At 35.3% G+C, this 23,323-nt stretch overlaps 1 protein-coding gene across 14 annotated transcripts in view; it reads left to right on the forward strand.

Annotated features, from left to right (window-relative positions):
• PARD3 (par-3 family cell polarity regulator) overlaps positions 1-23,323 on the forward strand; it is a 609,571-nt gene that overhangs the window by 267,497 nt on the left and 318,751 nt on the right. For 10 of the 14 annotated variants that reach the window (XM_087948426.1, XM_026672225.2, XM_087948428.1 and 7 more), the window contains exons 4-5: positions 145-323; positions 22,732-22,866. In XM_087948426.1, coding sequence (XP_087804552.1) covers positions 145-323; positions 22,732-22,866 — 314 coding nt within the window. The remainder of the gene's footprint in view (positions 1-144; positions 324-22,731; positions 22,867-23,323) is intronic. The other 4 variants (XM_026672228.2, XM_087948429.1, XM_087948434.1 and 1 more) reach the window with 1 other exon arrangement.

Genomic DNA, 23,323 nt, shown 5'->3' on the forward strand with positions numbered 1-23,323 from the left:
TATATTAGGTAACTAATTGGACTTTTTCTCACCCTGCAGGTTGGATATTATAACCATTTGATTTCCAAATAAGAACAGTATAAGTCTTTCACTTTGTTGGAAAAGTCTTGTCTCACAGATTATTTTTGTTTTTAATCTCCTCAGATATGCCACTTCATGTACGGCGCAGCAGTGACCCAGCATTAGTGGGCCTTTCCATATCAATCAGCGATAGCAATTTTACTTCAGAAGAGCCTTCACGAAAAAACCCCACAAGATGGTCCACAACAGCAGGCTTTCTGAAGCAGAATCCTTCTGGTGGCACAAGAAGTCATGAGCGGAAGGTATTACATCTCCCCCTCCCCCTCCCATTAGAAAGATGACATTTTTGAATGTTTCAGCATGGTTGCTTCATTGGGGAAACTCATGCTTTAACTTACACTGAACTGTCAGCTTTAAATTGGCTTGCTTATCTTCTCATACTGCTCTAATCGCCAAACTGCTAATCTTTTTATACTGCTCTAATCACCAAATTGCATCAGGGAGAAGCTCAGGGATTGGGTTATTTGAGACTTGATTCAACAGTTGACAGACAAGCTCTCACCAACTCTTGATTTGCTTCATGGCATACTAGGTTGAAAATAGACCAGTAGACAATCTCCTACCTGGTGAACAGAAGCCTATATAAATTGCACTGAGATGTCTTAGTTCTTTAGATGTGACAGAAATTGATCAGAGTTTTTGCTCAATTACTTTGGCACATAAATTGTGTGTGTGTGTGTGTGCGTGTGTGTGTACACAGAGAGGGGGGGTGAGAGAGAGGGAGAAATGGATATAAAGATAGAGAGAGAGAAATATAGATAGGAGAGAGAGAGAAAGAGAGAGCTATCAGAGTTGACTACCTGGTGGTCACATCATTGAATTTAAAAAATATATATCCTTTTTTATTATAGTGAATATGCTATATTAATTTGGAAAAAGCATGTAGCTGAATGTTTTTCATTTTGCCTTGTGTAATTTTAGATCATGGTTATGTTCATTATCATCATCATCATCATAGTTTGTACAAATATATATTTTCACATGTAATAGTACTTATATGTATAAAAATTTTTCTTCTCTCTATTCCGTTACACATATGCAGTTGATTTTCTTTTACAAGAAAATGAAACCCACAATTGGTGCCCTCTAAATGTATTGTGATTTCATCCATAATTCCCAAACAGGATGTTAGTTATGAACACTGAAATGAATACTACCGTCTTGCAGAAGTATGAATATATGATTTCTTCTTAGGTTATTTTTCTAAAAATTATGGGCCCTAAAATGTTACTGCTTTCACAGTAATTCTGGATTTCTCCTATTCTAACAAGATTGTATCATTTAACTGCAGAAATCCTTCTGCACCTTTCACTAAAGAACAATGAACATATAATAAGGCTACTAACTTACCAGTATCATTTAAATTTCTAGGAAATAAGGACATTATTATTGCCACCCACCTATTATTATAAGGACATTATTGCCACCCATCATAATTTTTCTGAATTCGGTATCTCCAGAAAGCAATGATATTGGTAACTAAAGAGAGCTGTGTGAAGCTTTTTTTCCCTTGTATACCTTTAGTCTTAAATGGGAGATATCAAAGACATTTTTTTCCATTTATGTTTAGTCCCTCTGCAATTTCTTCCTTGACCTAATTCTGTCTGTAAAAATATTTTTCTTTAGCAACATATCATTTCAATTTCAAAGCACAATTATAGGAACCTAAGCAAAACAAAGGCTACAAGTTAATTGGTTAATTAATGAAATTTTTATACACATTGCTGATACTGCATCTAAAAATAATGAAAGAAAGTGAATTCACACATACACAAATACCCCTAAATACATAGAGGTTCAATATCACATGTAGCAATACATATCTTATTTACACTGACAACTGAGTGTATTGGGTTGTTGAAGAGATAGAGGAAAGCATTTTTTTTAATTTAGAATTCTTATTTTTCTCTTTGATTCTCTACCTACCCTTTTTGTTTCTTTTATAATACATGCTTTTGTTATTTTGTTTCTTTTGGGGAGCCTTTTCAGTCCACAAACAAAAAGCTTTAATACCCCCATGTCTTCTTGGTAAGTCTGCATTATGAGAGAGCATCTAAAGAGTTAAATTATTTACTATGAAGGACCGCAGGGTTCTTTATTAGCTATTAGTAAAAAAAAAAAAAATGCAGTTGTGCACTAGGAGTCGGTGGTCATAAGAAGGGAGAAAAAGGTTCAGGTTGAGAGATTTTTAACAATTCCCAGTAAAAGAAAGGACAATAAGAGTAGTTACTCCGCAGTATGTTTTTCAATAATTGTGTTAGATTGTATTTTAGCTAAGTGCCTATATCTGAATTCCCTATTTTTTTCCCTATAAATAATTTTGTGTACTAAAATAATAGTTTGATCTCTTCAATTTGTCCTTTGTGCCCTGTGCAAAAACCTGTCATCGAGTTTCCTGGTTTAATCTCAAACTCAAAGTAAAAAATGTAAAGAGATTTCTTGCTATGTTTGCAGCAAAAGAAAAATCTGTAGCTAATGGCAACTTACTATTTTTTTCTTTAAAGAAGAAAACTGCCGTAGCAGAAAGGCGTCTCTTGAGTGTTCTTGATTGGCACTTTGTCTGGGAAATTTTCTTCGCTCTATCTGTATTCTTTTAATGTCCCATATGCCCATATGCTGTACACTTTTGTGAATTGGACATTATAGTTGCGAAATCTCCTACCACTTGCTAAATTATTCCTATAAGCCAGGGGTATCAAACTTAATTTCATTGAGGGCCACATCAGGGTTGTGTTTGACTGGAGTCCGGGGGGGGGGGCGTGGCCAGGCTGGGCATGGCCAGCTTGACATCACTCATGTCGGTGGCACCTGTGGTGGCCCGAGCGCTCTACCAGTGAAACAGATTCCCAAGCTCTGTTTTTGGCTGTGATGGCTTCCTGCAACCCTTTGCCAGTGAAAACTGAACTTGGGAGGGCTACCTGCAGTCCTCCCAAGCTCTGATTTTACTGGCAGAGACACTGCGGACCAGTCCTTTGCTGTTTCCAGGCGGACCATATATAAGCACCCTGTGGGCCGGATGCGGCCCCCTGGCCTTGAGTTTGATACCCCTGCTATAAACAAAAGAATGTTCAATTGTGCCTGGCCCAAAACTTATTTCAATCCAATCCTAAGCTGATTTTTACATGTTCTAAGACAATAAATAGATATTGTAAGAATCCATCTGAAATGAGAATGATTTAGGACACTTCTATTTTGGAAGCTCTCATGTGTGTCAAACTCACATCATTTCGGCAGTGTCACGTGATGTATCAGGACTCCCCCCCCCCTTTGTTAAACTGGGCGTGGGTGTGGCCAGCACAAGATGCATCTGAGTTTGACACCCCTGCTCTAGACTATCTTATATTTAGTAATCTATTTTGTCTTAAATGTAGAGTCTCGGTAATAATCCTTGCCTACAATGAAAAATTAAGATTAAGAATTTTGGGAGGCTTCCGGTTTGGGTTTTTTCAGCGACAGACTGAAATCTGCAGATTGTGAAATCTGCGGTTTCAATCTGTACTCGCTGCTGGAGTGCCCTGATCCTTTGGATTTGGGGCTGAAGCCACCCCATAGAGGTGGTGAAGAGGGGAGGAGATTGCTAGCTGAGTGGAGGGGAGCCTCATCTGTCCTCCTTGGCTGGTCTAAACTCCCTTTCCTGAAGGTGGTTGCAGCAGTAGTCAGAAATGGCCATCTCAAAGAAGAACCTGACTGGATAAGATTGTGCAGGAGGAAGACAAAGAGGAAAGCAGGACAGACTGGGCTAAACATCAGAGAACATCTAAGCAATGTACCCTGAATTTAAAAGTACTTAGAGGGATACTTCTGAAAGAAGATTTTCAAGCGGCGAAGGAGAGAGAAAAGGAGGTTAAAACCCCCTTTTTTAACCTTTATATTGACAATTACAAATGGTATGGAAAGAAATTTATGTTAATCTATTTTGACACTAATAGGCAACTTTAAGCTGAAATCTAAGTGTCAAAAGGAGAATAAATATATTTTTTTTGATCATTTTAAAGCCCTAAAAAGGAGTAGAGTGGAGGCAAAAGGGTGGAACTTGGAATAATGAAAAAATGGAGTGCCACCTGGAAAAATAAAGAGGATTAACAGTGAAACTTTGAAAAGACTCCCGAGGATACATTGTAACTGAAATCTTATTAAAAGATACAGTAACCCACGGAAAGGAAAAGTAAAGGAAAGAAACAAGAAGGAACAGTCTGGGATTACTTGGTGATTTAAAAGAAAAAAGTTTTTGGCATTGTTTTTTTTTCCTGTTTCTGTTTTTACTTAAAGTCAATCGGGTGGTTGTTCAAAAGTGCTTAAAATGGCATTACTCCTGGAGGAATTGAAGATGAGTCTTAAAAAACAGAAAGAAGATGCAGAAAGGGGAGGAAGATCATTTGGCTTCGTATTTGAATTTTTGAAATGGAGATCCTGAACTATGAAAAGCAAAAGGAAAAGCTCCAAGAACAAGAAGAAGGGCGGGACAAAGAAGAAGCCATTTTAATGATCAAATAATGCAAAGTGTGGTAAAAAGGGAAAAGCGGGAAAGGAGTTAAAAGTTTGAGATCAAAGGGAACAGCCAAAAAGAAAAATAGTCTGAAAAGAAGTATAACAGCAAGGAGAAGCAGAAAAGAAAACTACAGAAGGGGAAATTAGAGAGAAGGGTATAAAAAAAGGGATGAGAAAAAGGGGGGGAAGATAGAAAGGGAAAGAACTTATGAGGGACAAAAGCAGGAAATAAAGAAAAAGGGGAAACGTACTAGGATTAAAGGTATTTGCTCAGCTAGAAAACACAGAGACAATGGCTAAATTAAGTTAAAAGTGAGGATTCTGCAAAGGTACAAAAGATAGTGTTGTGATAGTAGAATACTGTAATGAGTTAGAAATGAAATAAGTAAATAATCTATGAGATAAAACTATTGTTATGTAACGGTATGTTTATTTATAATTAATGCAATAATAAAGAAGGGAGGGAAACATTGTAATTGTTTCTAAAAATTGATAAAATATTGAAAAGAAATATGAAAGATATATAAGAAAATTTATACCAGTTGCTAGAATGAATTTGAATAATTATTTTGCTTATTAATAGTAAATAATTTATAAGATAAAACTGTATGACTATCCAATGGTATGCTTATTAATAATTAACGTAATAATGAAGAAGGGAGGGAAACATTTCAATTGTTCTCAAAGATTGATAAATATTGAAAAGAAACGTAAAAGATTTACAAGGCTCATACCAGTACTAGAATGAATTTGAATAACTATTTTTTGTTTACTAATGTTTTATATATATATATATATATATATATATATATATATATATATATATATATATATATATATATATATATACACACATATATATACATACATACATACATACATACATACATACATACATATATACATACATAGTTTTTGTTATGTTTTTAGAATTTTTCTTTTTACATTTTCAAGGGGAAGTACCAAGCAGAGTCTGAACGATGAGATTTACATGATATAAAATAGATATTAGAAATTTGAATGTTATAATTTTTGAATGCACAAATTTAATGTTTAATGAGATTTCATATGATAATAACAATAAGACTTAAAGGTGTTGCACTCCGATTGGCAATCATAGAGGGAATTTTGCTTTTTAAGAATGTTGGAAGAGAACATATGAAATTGTAAACAAGACAGAAAGTATAAGTATAATGAATAAAAAGATATAGAAATTTAGGTAAAAGAAATACAATTGAATAAGAAGAAAATGAGATAACCATAAAAGAAAATTAAGAGAAGTAAAGGGAGAAATAGTGAGAAGTTGGAAACAAGAGTATAAGATATGAAGTTGAATACACAAGATGAATATGCATATGAAATTGTGTCTGTATGGAAACGTGATAACCCGGAACCATGCTGTACTCAAATAAGATGTTTTATTTGTTTTGTTAAAATTCAGTAAAACTTTATTTAAAAAAAAGATTTTGTTTGAGATTAAGATCAAATACAAATAGTTCTGACTTGTCTCAAAGGTGCCTTTTCAAGAGGCAACTGGACTTTTGGGTTTTTTTTGAAGATGTTTTGCTTCTCATCCAGACCTCTCAGGTCTGAAGAAGCTTCTTGGATGAGAAGTGAAACATTTTCAAAGAAAAACCAGAAAGTCCAGTTGTCTTTTTAAAAATTACCTTTGGGACAGCCATAACCTGGACGACTGAGAATCTCCATAGACGTGCAGTACTGAATTATGATCACAATTGAGCCCATTTTTTGGTGACTAAATGAAATTGTTTCGTGAGTTTTGCCCCATTTTACTACCTTTCTTGTTACAGTTAATTCAGTGAGTCAATGCAGTTAAGTTAGTAACATAATTTTAAAAGTGAACTGGCTATCCTATTAACTTTCTTTGTCAAAAGATGATCATATGATCCTGGGATACTGCAAACATCATAAATATGAGCCAGTTGCCAAATGTCTGAATTTTAATCACATGACCATGTTACCATGATACTGTAAAACTTGTAAGTGTGATAAATGGTCATAAATCTCTTTTTTTTCAGTTCCATTGTAACTTTCAATGGTCACTAAACGAATGGTTGTAAATTGCAGAATACCTGTAAATGGAGACCTTTCTTTTGTTATTATTTAAGATTGTAACTACAATCACCTATATGTGGTTGTATTTCTCTCAAGACCCTTTAATCAAATGTGAAGAATGGAAGTACAATATTTATTCTTGATTCCCTCAAGCTTATTTTTTTTCTGAATATTTATAGAAACTTCTAAATGTTAGTGTTTGCATTTTAGCATAAAGCAGCCATATTTTTAAAAAAAACGAATAGGAAATTAATGCCACCCAACTATGTGTACATTTCTTTGCATCATTAGCAGCTGAGCATTTCCTTTTTTGTCTTACAAGATATTTTCCTGAACTTCCATGAAACATGACATCTGTAGAAATGAGCAGAATGACCAAATGAAAAGGAATCTGATTGCTTTAGCATAGTCACTGGGAATTTGGACACTAAGGAACATTAAATCAAGAAGATGGGATAAATATTGTAGTGTGGTGCAAATATATTAATATATCATTTTTAAAGTTTTTAATGAAATTGATCATTGTAAAAGAGAAGTTCATCGTGCATTTAAGGCATAATTCAACAAATACCATAAATATACAGTGATCTACTTTTTTAAGTTGAAACTTGAATGTTCCAAAAGTAAAATTTTAGTTATGGAAAGTCAAGATGTCTTTCTTTCCAAACCAGGAAATGCTCCCCCTTCTGTTGCAAAAAAATACACAACTATAATAAATATGGACAATCAATTTGTGTATTGTTTTCTTTGGAATTCAGATTGCATCTTAAAGTTTATCTACCTATGCAGTGGTGGGATGCAAACCTTTTTACTGTCGGAACGCATGGAGCTTTCTAAAATGGGAAATTTTAAGCTTTAAAACTTACCTTACTGTCAGTGCTGGTGAGTAAACCAGCTGAGGTGGGGCAATCTGCTCTGCCGTACGAATCAGTTGAACAAAAGAAATATAGAACAGGAAAGGGTGGGTAGGCGGGGCCAACTGCTGATCGGCGCTACCGGATTGCTAGAACCAGTGCAAACCAGCAGCATATTATCACTGCTTGGATGTACTTAGATTTTTATTTTTTTTCAGCCATGGATTAGTCTTACTATAGCCAGCATATGGCCTTCAATGTGCAGAATATTTGAAGATGAGCATAATTCCATTTTGTGTATTTCTCCATAGTTATGAAATTAATAGGGCAATTAATCTTTCATGTAATCCTAAAAAGACCCAGTATCAGATGCATATCATATGATGTGTGACAATTAATCTTTATGTGCTTACACATTTCTTTATAACTTACAACTGAACTTTGGTATCAATTTTTTTAATTCTTTTATTCAATCATCTCTGATTTTCAAAGACTGCCTGGAAAGTCTGTGCAATTTTCTTGGCAAGGGTTGGCATGGTTTTGTAAAACTGGTTGCCATTGCCTCCTTCCTAGGGCTACATAAAAGGACTGTCCTAGATCCCAATGTCACAAGTTTCAGCATGAAGAAATGTATGTTGAGAATAAGAAAACGTGATCAAATCACACTTTTAATTTAATACGTTGGTAAGCCTTTCATTTGTTTACAAAATTTGGTTTGCAAATTATGCAGATTTATTTCAAAAATTTTACATTTATACAATCATTTGAATAAAGCTACTATGATTAGAAATAGAATTATTACATTAGGTGAGGCATGTTTCTTTTTTAAAAAATCCATAGAATTCTACACATAAATGACTTGTTTGAAATCCAATAATCTATTTACAGCTTTTCATATGGGGATGATAAACATTAAGCAAATGCACCAAAACAGGTATAAAATTAAAATGAAGAGGAAGAGAATCAGAGTATGAGCTCAAGAACATTTACAGTTTATCTTCTTTTTGGGGGATTGTGATTTGTAGCTTTTATAACAAAGAAGCTAGTGTTTTAGTGTTTATTGTAAAGCAATAAAGGTATAACCAAACAGAGTGCAGGAACAACTATTTTCACTGCTCCTTTGGCCATTGGTGATTAGATGAGTGATTAGAAAATGTTGTAATTTTCCTTCTGTGTTGATATTGGCTAAAAATAAAGATAAGATTATGATAATGATGATGATAATGTATGATAATAATGTAGATAATAATGTAGATCATGGTAATAATATAGTTAAAACATGGCTTCATGATATCTTTTAAACTAAGTATGGTCACTGTATCTGAAGAAGAACTGCATGAAGATCATAATACATACGTCTTTTGAAAAAACACATGTTTAACTTTACTATCTCCATATGTGTTGCTATCCATGTTTTTGCTGGAGCATCCTCTATATTTCTTTTAAAAAAATACAAGAATTCCTGGCCCTCAGTGGGTCAAGAGGAATGGCTAGACTAATTTCTGTCTGGGAAGATCCAGAAGTATGTTATGTTCCTCATTTCAATGTGATAGCTAGCATATGTTGAGAATATCTTGTTTGATGTGTGTGTATGTGTGAGGTTAGCTTACCATATAGCATTCCTGGTGCTGCATCATCTTTCAGATGATGAATATTAATATCTAAAGATAGTAATATAAATATTTGTGAAATAACTATGTCATCAAAGTTTTGGGGAAGGTTGTCTTGGGGCCCTTCCTGCCATCTACTAAATTCTACTCCATGTTCTCTCCCACTGGATATTTTTCTGTATCTATTAATAGATAAGGGCTACCTGGAATTACCAATCTTTAAAATAGCTAGGTTGCAAGACACATGGGGCTTTGTAGGTAATAACCATTTAGCTGATGCAGCTTCTGCAGGAGTGATAAAAGATTTCAGTAGCAGAACTGATCTACTCTTATATAGAACTCATATTTCTCATTGTAAGAAAATAGGCTGCTTGCAAAAGGACCAGTACCTAGGTTGTGAGTACAAAAACTTACCAGGTAGAAGTAGTGGTGTTGGTGTGAAAAGGAAAGTGTTTTGCTTGTTTGGGAAACTATAACACCTTGAAGCAGCCAAAGGCAAATAGAATTGTTTTCCTGAAGTAGGATTCACGAAGAAAAGTAGTGGAGGAACAAAAGTTATAGTAGAATTTGGGAAGGGTGCTATAGAAAATAATGAATGCTAGCCTTTGACTATTTGTTGGTGTGTTACCTAGAGGCTAAGTGGGATGGTTTAGAGTAGACTCTATGGGGTTTTGAAGTCCATTGACCTGGGTATTATCTTCTGAATTATTTTGTCCAGTCTTTAAGAATAGTCTTTACTGAAATTTACATAGCCTATTAACCCAAGGACCTTACATTGATGGCAACATCTTTTTGTAAGCAATACACAATTCATGTTCTGTATCATTCCAAGTTTCTTTCTTCCCACTCACCCACTATGATCTTATTTGACAAAACAGGAACGTGGAATATGAGAATAGAAAATGATGACCAAAGTGGGTGACAGCAGGTGAGGTCTTCCACAATTAGAAAATGAAAAAGAAAAAAATAAACATTGTTAGAAAAAGCGAGTGACTTTGAGTGCTGCTATAGTGTAATAGGGAACAAAAGGGCTTAAATGTTGTAAATTAATCATGGTATAAGAATAAAATAAAAAAGGGCTCTAAGAATTGAAAATAGTTATAATTTAGTTATTGTTTATTTAAGTGTTATTTGTTATATGAGTTCTTTTTGAAAATGCACCTGAGGAAATGAACATAGCTTTCCTTTCTTTATTTGGGTTTTTTCCTTTTTGTCTTATTAAAACTACCCCCATGACAGAAGTTCTACTTCTGCTCTGTAATTACATTACATCAATCACTGAATGTGTTTTGTTTGTTCTGCATTATCTTTATTGAGGTTTTATTGGGAGATTAAGGAAAGGAGAATGAACAGCAATAGGGAAAAATCTGCCAGAATTTCTGAATTTTGGCAATGAACATGATGTTCACTTTATTCTTAGTTTAACCCAATGTTTCTCAATCTGGCAGTTTTAAGATGTGTGGACGTCTAATCCCAGAATTTTCCAGCAGCATTGCTGGGGATTCTGAAAGTTGAAGTCTACATTTTTTAAACTTGCAGGCTAACTGGTTTAGCCTGCCATGTATATATGGAATACTGGGCATTATTCCAGTTGCAAGAATTACATTGTAAGTAAGGAAAAATAATTGTGGCATGTTCATTTAATTAAATTAAATTTCATTTAATTAGTTTGGATTCAGATCTTTCAGTGCCACTATCCAAAATCAAATGTTTGTTGCTTAAGGGAGAAACATCCCCCCACTTTACCTTAGTAATTTCTCCTTCCTCCTCTTCTTACCCCTCCACCTTTGTTTGTATCACATACAGCTAATCTTTCCCAAATAAAACTAAAGTATATTTAACTTCACCGGTTGCATTTCCTGAGCCTAAGTCCATTTAAATTTAACATAGTCCTTTAAAAAAAAAATTATAGCTTCTTCCTGGCGTTGCTAGTATTATTTTTTGTATATATATGCATGACAGATTGGTTCTTCCAGTTGCAAGAAAATGGATTTTTAAAAGGCTTTTGATAAACAGAATCAGTAAGAGGCAGTTATTTTTCTCAAATGCTTTTTGCAGCAAGGAGAATGCAAATAGTCTGGCCCTTGTGAGGATTGGAACTAGATACTAGCTCTTGTCTCTTGTTTTCCCAATTATGGAATGCCCTTATTTTTAGTTGCTTCATTCTTCTCCTATCGAAGAAGACTCTTTCTCTATTGGTAGAATTTTGTAGTTCAGACTTTCTCTGTGTATTCTGATTAATATACACCTGGACTTGTGCTGCTAGACCTGGCTGCTTTGTTAAGCATGGCTTATGGACTGTACTTGTCTCAGCTGCTTTGGTTTACAAGGTCAAAATCATCAGGAAATAGGCAGAGTGTTCAATTGCATTGTAGAATGATAAAATAAACTGAACCTACCCAGAGGGGAATAGAGACTGCCAAACAATGGTGTCCGTCTCATTTAATATACACAAACATTTGTAACAAGTCACTTGCTGACGGACACAATTAGCCTCTATGTCCTTATTATAGAGCCCTGAAGTCCTGAAATGTGTGCCTGCCATCCATATAAACAGAATAGTTCCAAAATGGCTTTTGTTTCCAAGAACCTAGGTAAAAATTGCTATTCTATATTTTTTAATCTATCTTTTTTTTTTTTATTTGATTTGCCAATTGTTTACAAGATAATAAGTATAAATGTATACATAGTTGTGAATACATGAAATGGTTACATATAAGAAAAATAAAAGAATAGGAGAAACAATAGGACAGGGACGGTAGGCACGTTGGTGCGCTTTATGCACGCCCCTACAGACCTCTTAGGAAAGGGGTGAGGTCAATAGTAGACAGTCTAAGGTTAAAGTTTTTGGGGTTTGGGGAAGAAACTACAGAGTCGGGTAGAGTATTCCAGACATTGACCACTCTATTGCTGAAGTCGTATTTCCTGCAATCAAGTTTGGTGCGGTTTACTTTGAGTTTGTATCTATTGTGTGCTCTTGTGTTGTTATGGTTGAAGCTGAAGTATTCATTGACAGGTAGGACATTGCAATGTATGATTTTGTATACCATGCTTAAGTCAGACCGAAGACGGCGTAATTCAAGGTTTTCTAGTTCTAGAATTTCAAGTCTGGTGGCATAAGGTATTCTACAGCGAGTAGAGGAGTGGAGAACTCTTCTTGTGAAATATTTCTGGACTTTCTCAATTGTGCTAATATCAGATACGTAGTGTGGATTCCAGACTGATGAACTGTATTCGAGTATTGGTCTAGCAAATGTTTTGTATGCTCTGGTTAGTAGTGTGATATTACCAGAGAAAAAGCTACGTAGGATTAGGTTAACAACTCTTAATGCCTTTTTGGCTATGTAGTTGCAGTGTGCTCTAGCACTTAGATCATTAGAGGTGAGTATTCCAAGGTCCTTTACAGAGCTTGGGTCATCAACAAGATCTTGACTATTCAGCTTGTATTTTATTTTCTGATTTTTTTTGCCAATATGTAAGACAGAGCATTTATTTGTTGAGATTTGAAGTTGCCATTTGTTTGACCATTCGGATACATAGTCAAGATCTTTTTGAAGGGTAGCAGTATTGTCTGTGGTATTGAACAGCTTTACGTCATCAGCGAAGAGAACGCAATTGCTCTTAATATGATCACAGAGGTCGTTTATGTAGAGTATGAAGAGAGTTGGTCCTAGAACACTGCCTTGGGGAACACCACTATTGACAGGTACTGGATTTGATAGGACGCTCCCGATTTTGACCATTTGTTGTCTGTTTGACAGGAATGCTTCTATCCAGTTATTCAGTTGTCCAGAGATACCATAGGATTTTATTTTTAGGAGTAGTTTGTCGGTACCACTGAATCAAAGGCTTTACAGAAGTCTATGTAGATTGCGTCTATTGTTTTGCCCTGGTCGAGTTGTGTCGTCCATATGTTTTTGCAGTGTAAGAGTTGCAGATTACAGGATAGTTTTTTCCTGAAACCAAATTGTTTATTGGAGAGTAGGTTATTTGTCTCTAAGTGAGAGTCTCTACGTGAGAGTAGGTTATTTGTCTCTATCTCGTCACATACACATTAGTCCTTCAATTGCTCTTACCTTTCATAGTAAATGATATTCTGCAATAATATGTTTTTCATTCATGGAAATCCTTCAGAAATAGTAGCACACATTATGAGCAATATCCCTGGTTTCTGGCTCAGCATCTAGAAAAGAGATGAGGAATATGTCATCATCTAGCACAGGGGCCCCCCAACCCGTGGTTCCTGGGACCAGGCCATGAAAGCAGCTTCATTTGAAGCTTCATTTGCCTGTGTAAAACCATCCCCGTCCTTCTAGCTGCTAATCCATGAAACCAGAAAGGTTGGGACTGCTGATTTAGCAAATTTCAAATAGCATCTCCAGAATTGCTGAGAATAATTGGTGGGAAGTCCTTGTCTTGATCTTAGATCATATTTTATTGAATGATATATACAGTCCAACATTATATAGTCAGAAAGATTGTGTCCTAGTCCCTTATTTGCTTGACCAGTTGCTTGATTAATTATCTCAGGGCAAAATCTATTTCTACATAGTCCTTAGTCTTCCTTTCTATTCTCTTCAGGTCTTTACTTAAACCCTTAAAGGCCTTCACATTAGATCAATGATAGGGCTGAAGCTTGCCTCTATTTCAATATGCATATAAAAGAGAATTATGCTATTTTTGAAAGTGAGAACTTTTTTGAGGCTCTTTAGGGCTTTATTAAATTAGAGTCCCACACTTTGTGGAATAGAGAACTTTTGCTCAAAATCCACAGATATAGTGGAGCTCTTCCCTTCCCCCAAACTTGAACATAAAAAGTAATCTATACCTAATTTACACTCCTCTTATATTCCAAAAGAAGTAAGGAAATCTTTGTTGTTCAAAGGTCAATTCAGGATACGAATCAGTTCTTGTTCATATAGATTTTTTTCCTTTCTCCATTCCAGAGTCCATGATTAAATGACACCTTCTTATATAATAAAGGTAGGCCTTACCTAACAATCACAATTGAATTTTGGTCATGGATCATTGCGGTCGTTATGTGGTTTCCCATATGACCTGATTTAATTTTATGGTGGTTTTTATGATGGTTGTAAAACAAATTACCAGAATTGTTAAACAAGCTATGTGTTTATTAAGCAAATCCATTTTTTTGCTAGAATATTGCAAAAAAGAAAATCACTAATTGTGTTCATGTGATTGTGGAGATTGCATCCAGTTGTAAAAGTGAGCTGATTTCCAAGCACCTGAACTGTGCTCACATGACATGTTGCGTGCATGTGGGAGCACCATCATAACTTTGAATAATTATTAAGTGAGGACTATGTCAGGTGAATATTGTTGAATATGGAAATAATTATTAATAGCTTTGGATAAACCATGATATTAAACCAACTTTTCATTGCAGTTTAATATCCTGCATTCTGTAGGAAGCTCTCATAGTTTTTGAGTTCACATTAAATATGAAATTGGTTATTTATACACTTCCTGGATAGTTTCACCATGTCACCAAAACACTTTATTTGAATACGACATTGAACACTGACAGCATTGAATCTGCACAATGGGACGAGCAGTCATGGCTGTGATTTTTGAGCTCCAGAATTCTCTCTGTGTCTGTGTCTGTATGTATACACCCCCACCCCCACATCCATATAACTTATAATACATAATAATATAATATTTATTTATAAATTTACAAAATGTGAGTAAGTTTGACCTAGTGATTAAGGCACTAAGTTAGAAACTGGGGAGACTATGAGTTCTAGTCCAATCATAGGCATGAAAGCCAGCTAGGTGACTTTGGCCTATTCTCTCAGCCCAGTCTACCTCACAAGTATTATTGTTGTGAAGAAAATAATAATAATAAGATGATGTTTTGGACATGTTCACAGCCTTCGATTACTTATAAAAACAATAAAGGTGGGATACAAATAAATAAAATAAACAACTAAAAAGACCTAGGGAAATGGAAGAACCTAACATTTTCCTTTGCTAAGCCTCATTGCAACAATAGAAGTGAATATATTATCTAATATGAATTTCTTATTTAAAATGGAACTTATTCTGAATTCGGATAAAACCTTTCAAGATTGGCAAAGAACAATAATCAGATAGATAGACAGACAGACAGACAGAATAAGGGGGGAAATCATGAGTAAAATTCAAAATTTTACAAGATACCAAAGAAAGAGTTGGATTTGCAGCTCCTAATTTGAATTCTATGTCATGCAAGCTGTCTCTTGTTGATAATAGCATTGATCAAATCCACAAATAATGGAATATCCATTATAGAAGGCTTAGCTGATAATAGATATTTATGGAAAAAAGAAAATGAATTAAAAGGAAACATTGTAAGACGAAGTTTGATAAAAATGTGGTACCTTTCAAAAAACAAGTTTTTAAAGCCAGCAACTTCACTATTAGCTTGACTGTCAAGTACTTTTTACTCTAGAGGCACCTATAATAAGGGAGATTTAATCACATATGTCAATTTGGTATATCTGTACTCAGAAAAGAGATTAAGAGCACAGTAGGAATTGTTCAGTGAAGGTAGGAATTAACCATAGTTGATATATTTACAATTTGCTGGAAGAATAAAAAGTGACCTTGAGAGAAACCTTGAAAGAAAGATGAGAAAACCAAGATAATATATTAGGACATATATATCAATATAAAATGATCAAAATGTGACAGGAGATGGAAACAATTAAAAATTGAAAGATAAAGTAGGTGCAAAATTGCTGTAGAACAGTTGGGAGTGTTATAGAGAACTCCTTTAAATAAACCATGTGGATTATTTTTCCCCCCTCACAGAAATCTACTTCAATTATAATCCAGTATTTGTGCCATTATTACTTTGATAAATATCAACAATGTTTTCCTGTTCCTTTAATTATACTGAGCACTGTATCAGATCCAAGAACTCCAGCATTTGTTTCTGAATACACAGGATTTCTAAAAAATAAAAATTTCAAGGGCGTAATGGGATTTTTAATACAATTGACTAATTGTTTTAAGCACAGGAATGTGGATGAACATGCTAATACGGAGAAGGGGGAAGTTGTATAATTTAATGACCATTATATTCAAGACAGAAACTCCAATGTTTGGTTTCTTGCATATGTATATCTTGGCAAAGTTTTACAAGTATATTGAAGTCCTGGAAGGCTGGCAGTGGGGGAAATACCCTAGAAGAAGCCAGTGGCAATTCACTTACATGTTGACTCCAAAAAATATGCGTAGATAGGTCGTCAGAAGTATATTGTGGCTCCAGGGAGAATTGTCTGTGATTTTTCAGTGATGCCTTGATAGGCAAAAAGATAGCACAAGAATATTGGGTTTTCTTTTTACTGTAAAGGGGGATAAATCTCACAAACAGAATCAATTTTCCTCCCACTTATTTAGTGAACTCTTGTTATTCTTGTTATTGTAGTCATAAGTGAAGGACAGGTAATCCTTCACTTATGACTTCAATTGAGCGGAAAATTTCTGTTGCTAAGCAAGACATTTGCTTAGTGAATTTTGCTCCATTTTATGACCTTTCTTGCCAATTTGTTAAGGGAAGCACAGCACTTGTTAAATAAGTAACATGGTTGTTAAGTGAATGTGGCTTCTGCATTGACTTTGCTTGTCAGAAGGTTGCAAAAGGTAGTCTAGTGACACTGGACACTGCAACTGTCATAAATGTGAGTCAATTGCCCAAGTGTCTGAATTTTGATCATTTAACCATGGGGATGTTGCAATGGTTGTATGTGTGAAAAACAGTCATAAGTGGCTTTTTTCAGTGATATTGTAACTGTGAACAGTCATTAAATGAACTGTTGTAAGTCGTGGAATACCTGAATTGAAAATGGCTTTAGTCTCAACGTAAGATTGAAGTCTATGCAAACTCACATAGTTTATTTATGGAAACAAAACAGAGATAAATTTGCTGTATCTAAATATGACAATAAGTACATCAATATTTAAACACTGATGTGCTTCAAAGCAAATGTTTTATATCCATGCTATTCCACAAGCCATGGTTATAAAGATGGTGCTAAGGCTATAATGGAAAATACAACAAAAACAACAGTTGATATGTGTTTGAAAAACTAGCTTAGAAGCTGCCAGTTTTCCTTTTTTTTTAGTTCAGTTTATAGTGATTCTTTCAATACAGTGCTTCTCAAACACTGTGGTTCTATATCCCTAAAGTGAGGATGACTCCAACCCCATTAGTCTTCCAGAAGGACCTTAAAACATGACAATTTTGTCAACTACTGTTGGAAGATAGAGTGGTATCTGCTAGATCAGTGGCCTTCAACCTTTTGGGCACCAAGGAATGGTTCTCTGGAGAGAGGTTTTTCTGGGGATTGGAGGGGATATGGTTTTGCGTGCTGCCTGCATCCCACTGATGGGGCTTCACTTGTTTGCATGGCCTGGTTTCTGACATGCCACTGACTGGTGTTGGTCCACACACCTCGGGTTGGGGATCTCTGTGTTACACAGGATGATTCATTCAAAATAAATTTTGTATGTTTTTTAGGTTGAGTTTTTATTTTTATTTTATTTATTCTGGTTGCATTGTTAATGGGGTAATGAATTTTAATGTATGTGCATTGTTTTATTATGTACACTTTCCAGAAACACTGTGTGAGATAGATGGATGGATGGTTGGATGGATGGATGGATGGTTGGATGGATGGATGGATGGATGGTTGGATGGATGATGGATGGATGGACAGATTGATCTATCATCCATCCATCCATCCATCCATCCATCCATCCATCCATCCATCCATCCATCCATCCATCCATCCATCCATCCATCCATCTATCTATCTATCTATCACCTATAAAAATTTGGCCACCCACTCACTGTCAGTGACTGTGGCTTAAAAAAATAATGATAAATAGGTCTCTTATCCATGTGAACCCAATGAACAAAACCAGTGATTATGTGGGAGGTAGGACAAGAAATGACCGTCTACCCTACATTTCATTCCCAAGTAGAACTGTTGACTCAATAGTCTTAGGTGGGTAGACACTTCAAATACAGAGGTGTTAATAAAACCTTGTTTTGGCCACACACTATAGCTGAGACATACTGGTATTAATAACTTTTTATATTAAGAGTTATGGTATACCTATTTGAATTCCTGTACAGTTTCTACTGACTGAAGTTATTAATCAAATAACTGGCTTATCTGATTCTGACCCTGGACAGATGTCAGCTTTTCACAGAGGACTATTATAATAATTGACCTCTTTTCTACTTTAATTTACTTCCATGTTTCCAGGTTTAATCATGCTTGAGAAAAAAATAGTGACTTCCCAGGCCTAATTTTAATATTTTTAGTTCTGCATGATCCTTGTAAGCTCACTATAATATTTTCTCTATCAGATAATCTAGGTTATATGATGGCCATTTGTTATAATGTATACTTTTGAGAAATTTTGTATTAAAATATTCATTTTATTTACATTTAAAGTTACATTTTTCTCTACTTCACTAAGTCCTTGATTCTGGACTATGATAATAGAGGTTAGATTAACTAGATGATTAGAAGTTCACTTTTATGCAAGTAGCTACTTGTATAGGGGCAAGATTTCAATTTGTGTGAGAATATTTTTCATTTTCTTTTATTTAGGATTTAAATTTTACTTTGAGTTTGTAGTACATAATAAGAGGAGAAAAGAATATGTATGTTTACCACCTTATTTTTAAAAATAATAAAGATGGGATAAAAATCTAATAAATAAATAGTGGTTCTGTAGTAAACTGGGAGTAAGATAAGATTATGCATTTGAAATGGATGTATAAGCTCTGAGGATCCTAGTGTTGGTAGTTTGCAGATGTACATTCACATCTTCCCAGAGAGGTAATTTAATGGAAATTGAAAGATGATCCAGGATTATTCAGGCAATCCTGTTTCAAAAGTACACACAGGAAATTATAATTATCAGTCAATATAGAAATGAGAATTAACTCTTCATTATCTTTCTGTTTTCAAGGATGATTATCCGCTCACTCAAAAGTTGTCATATAGTAAGTTCACATCAGTAAATTAAGGTTTTGGAGTGAGTTTAATTCACATCAATTTATATTGCTTGTCTTGACTTTGATTTTATCTTACCTTTGCACCATTTCAATTAATGTAATAATTGTTTCTGGCTTTTAATAATTGCAAATACATTTCTGATACAAAGTGGAAAGGTCTGTATCTGACCTGCTGCCTTTTACTAAAGGCTTTTGGAGGTATATCCTAGTAGCATAAAGAGAAATTTCTGGGGCCTGCTTCAGTGCCTGTTGTACCCCTAGTTACATTTTAATAAAAGTTTAATTCTGTTTTATTTTGATAGACAGATGGGCACACATGGGCACATCTTGAGTTTATAATGGCAGACAGAAACTTAAAGGCATCAGGCAGAATATAAATACTGTTTCAAAATGTATTCTGGTAGATTTAATTCCAAAGAGAAACCAGTTTACAATGCTGTACCTAAGATATTTACTAAATATAATAGAATAGAATTCTTTATTGGCCAAGTGTGATTGGATGCACAAGAAATTTGTTTTGGTGCAAATAGTCTCACTCTGTGTGTGTGTGTGTGTGTGTGTGTGTGTGTGTGTGTGTGTGTATGTATGTATGTATGTATGTATGTATATGTATATGTATATGTATATGTATATGTATCAAGAATCATAGGTATAACAATACCGTGTTTCTCATATAATAAGGCCGGGTCTTTTTTTTTTTTGAGCCCCGAAAAAATGGCTAGGTGCGTCTTTTAGGGGTGACTTAATTCCCCCGCCTTGCATCTTCAGGCGCGGGCGTGACAGCTTGGATGTTGATTTCGGCATTGGTGGGGCACTTCGTATCGGGTTCAACGCAGGCAGCACCATATCCGGGTGTGCAACAAAAGTACTTCCTAATGGCAAGCCCCCCCACCATTCCCCTCAATTTCACATGTTTTAATATAGGCCTTAATTTGGGGGGCTTAATTTCATTTCATGCCTATATAACATGCTAGACTTCCTATTGGGGGAGGCCGTATTGTTGGAGAAACAGGGTAGTAGTCAAAGGGTACATAAGTATAACACTTAATAGTACTCAAAGGGTACAAATAAGCACTCAAATCATACTAGGAAACATAATAATAAGCGATCAAATCAAATTATACTATTAAAATTTTTAAAAAATCAATTTAAAAAAATCATAAGGATACAAGCAACAAAGTTACATTCATGCAGTCATAAGTGGGAGGAAATGGGTAAAAGGAAGGCTGAGAAGATAAATAGTAATAGTAATGCAGACTTAGTAAATAGTTTGACAGTGTTAAGGGAATTATTTTTTTAGCAGAGTGATGGCTTTCGGGAAAAAACTATTCTTGTGTCTAGTTGTTCTGGAGTGCAAAGCATCATTTTGAGGGTAAGAGTTGAAACAGTTTATGAATAGGATATGATTGGTCTGTAAATATTTTCACAGCCCGCTTTCTGACTTGAGCATTATACAGGTCCTGGATTGAAGGCAATTGTTTTTTCTGCAGTTCTAATTATCCGTTGAAGTCAGACAGTTATAGAGATGCAGTGACAGACTCAATAATTCCTCTATAAAAACTGTATCAGCAGCTCCTTGGGCTGTTTGAGCTTTTTGAGTTGGCGCAGAAAGAACATTCTTTGCTGTGCTTTTTTTGATGACATTTTTGATGTTAGGTGTCCATTTTAGGTCTTGAGATATGGCAGAACCGAGAATTTTCAAGGTCTCTACTGTTGATACTGTGTTGTCTAATTTTGTAAGAGGTGGTAGTATGGGAGGGTTTCTCCTAAAATCTACTACTATTTCTACAGCTTTGAGTGAATTCAGCTCCAGATTGTTCCAGTTTCACCAAGGAGCAAATTGTACAACCTCCCGTCTGTATGTTATTCGTCGTTATCTCGAATGAGACCAATCACAGTTGTATCATCTGCAAACTTCAGTATTTTAACGGATCGATCATTTGAGATGCAGTCATTGGTATATAGGGAGAAGAGAAGTGGAGAAAGCACACCACCTTGGGAGGCCCCTATGCTGATTGTACAGTTATCAGATGTGATTCTGCCTAGCTTCACCTGTTGCTTCCTGTCTGTTAGGAAGTTTATGATCTACTTACAAATGTGTTCAGGTGCCACTAGCTGGTTTAGTTTAGTTAGAAGAATGTCTGGAATGATGGTATTGAATGCTGAACTAAAGTCTACAAAGGGAACCCTTGCATAAGTATTTGGAGATTCAAGGTGTAGAATGTAGTACAGAGCCATATTAACAGCATCATCTGTTGATCTATTTGCTCTGTATGCAAATTGCAGGGGGTCTAACAGTGGATCTGTGGTGGTTTTCAGATGGGACAGCACTATTCTTTCAAAGGTTTTCATAACTACAGGTATTAGAACAACTGGTCTGTAGTCATTCAGTTCCCTGATGGTGGGTTTCTTTGGCACTGGGATGATAGAAGAATGTTTGAAGCAAGAAGGAACATAGCACATATCTAGTGATTTTTGAAGATTTGGGTGAAGATGGGGGCCAATTGGTCAGCACAGACTTTTAAGCAAGAAGGAGTTATCTTGTCTGGCCCTGGTGCTTTTCCTGGCTTTTGTCTGTGAAATAGATCATGCACTTCTTTTTCTGTAATCACCAGAGGTTGTGAACCCAATGGGTTGTGGGTTAGTTGTGGTTGTTGTTGGTGTGTGTTGTTGGTGTCAGTTGTAGGAGGCTTGACTGTTCTTAGTGTGTGTAAATAAGTCAAACCCTGTCTCGTTCTTGTTGGACAAAGTGTTTAACACACTTCCAGGTTGAAAGGATTAGCTGGTAACGTTACCAGTGCCCAGATATATACCTATCAAGCATCTAGAGCGAATGATCGGAGGTCACCCCATCATATAGCAGTCCTTGGATCTTGAACATGGGCTTGCTAATCTCCAACCCAAAATCCTAACTATGTGAAGTACATTTCCTTGTTTGATTGCTTAATTTGCTGGATTAATCTTTAGTTGGTCATAATGAAACAGGAAGTTTGGGAGTATTCTTTAGGTAGACCTCTACTTACAAGCATTCATAACAACTGTTTGAAGTTACAATAGGATAAAAAAGTGACTCATCACATCATAACGATGGTCCTGTGTTTGGAATTCAGGTTCTTGGCAACTGGCATGTATTTATGATGGTTGCAGCATCCTGGGGTTATCAAATTGCCATATGCAACCATCTCAGCGAGCTTCCAATAAGCAAAAGCCAATGGGGAAAGCCAAATTTATTTACTGACCATGTGATTCACTTAACAGCTGTAGTAATTTGCTTAATAAAAAAGATCATAAAATGAGGCGCAATTCAACTAATAACTTTCATGCTTAGGAATCGAAATTCTGGTCCCAATTGTACTTGGAAGTCAAGGACTATCTTTAGCAGTCCCTTGAAGTTATACAGAAGATTTGCAGTACAAATATTTTAAACAAATCCATTTTGTTTATAGACCAGTCAGTCTTGGAGAGATATCTTTTAAAATCTTGCTCTAAGATTGTTGTTCTTAGACAGTGGTTTTTTTTTTGTTGTTTTTTTTGCTTTGGCTTTATATCATAGGAGTTTCCTCCCTTTGTTTTGAAACAGAAAGATGAAAATTACAGAAGTCTCCCACGGGACACCAGTACCTGGTCTTCTAACCAATTTCAGAGGGATAATGCTCGGTCTTCACTAAGTGCCACTCATCCCATGGTAGATAAATGGCTGGAGAGACAAGAACAGGTAACATATATCTGTTTAAGATAATTTAGGATGAAATATTAATTTTATATAGTTTCACAAGCATACAGGCACACAGAGGTAGGCAAATTAGTGGAGTCTCAGAAATTCTTTAATTTTAGTTTCCATTAGTGCCCTGTATTTATCCTAGTGCTAAAGGATGGTAATGTTGGAGACTGAAACAAAGTAAAATGTTGCCTATCCTTGCAAAAAAAATAGTTTAAACTATATGTCCAAGTAATACCTCCATAACAAACAGAACCAGAGGCAAGTAGGTTCCTCAAAAATTTGGTTTATTGGACATATCATATTGGCATAAGCTGGTGAAAACCAACTCTGAATATTCCTGTAGTTTTCACCTAATTAAAAGTAAAAGTTTTCCCGCCTTTTCCCAAACAATCACTCACATGGTCCAATCAAGGTCTCATCTGGTTGGCAGGGGATGTCATTCCTCTGCTCC

Source organism: Notechis scutatus, chromosome Z (assembly GCF_049901735.1).
Source record: "Notechis scutatus isolate UNSWTSFEM ecotype Mainland chromosome Z, rNotScu1.2, whole genome shotgun sequence".
In the NCBI taxonomy this organism is placed as follows: domain Eukaryota; kingdom Metazoa; phylum Chordata; class Lepidosauria; order Squamata; family Elapidae; genus Notechis; species Notechis scutatus.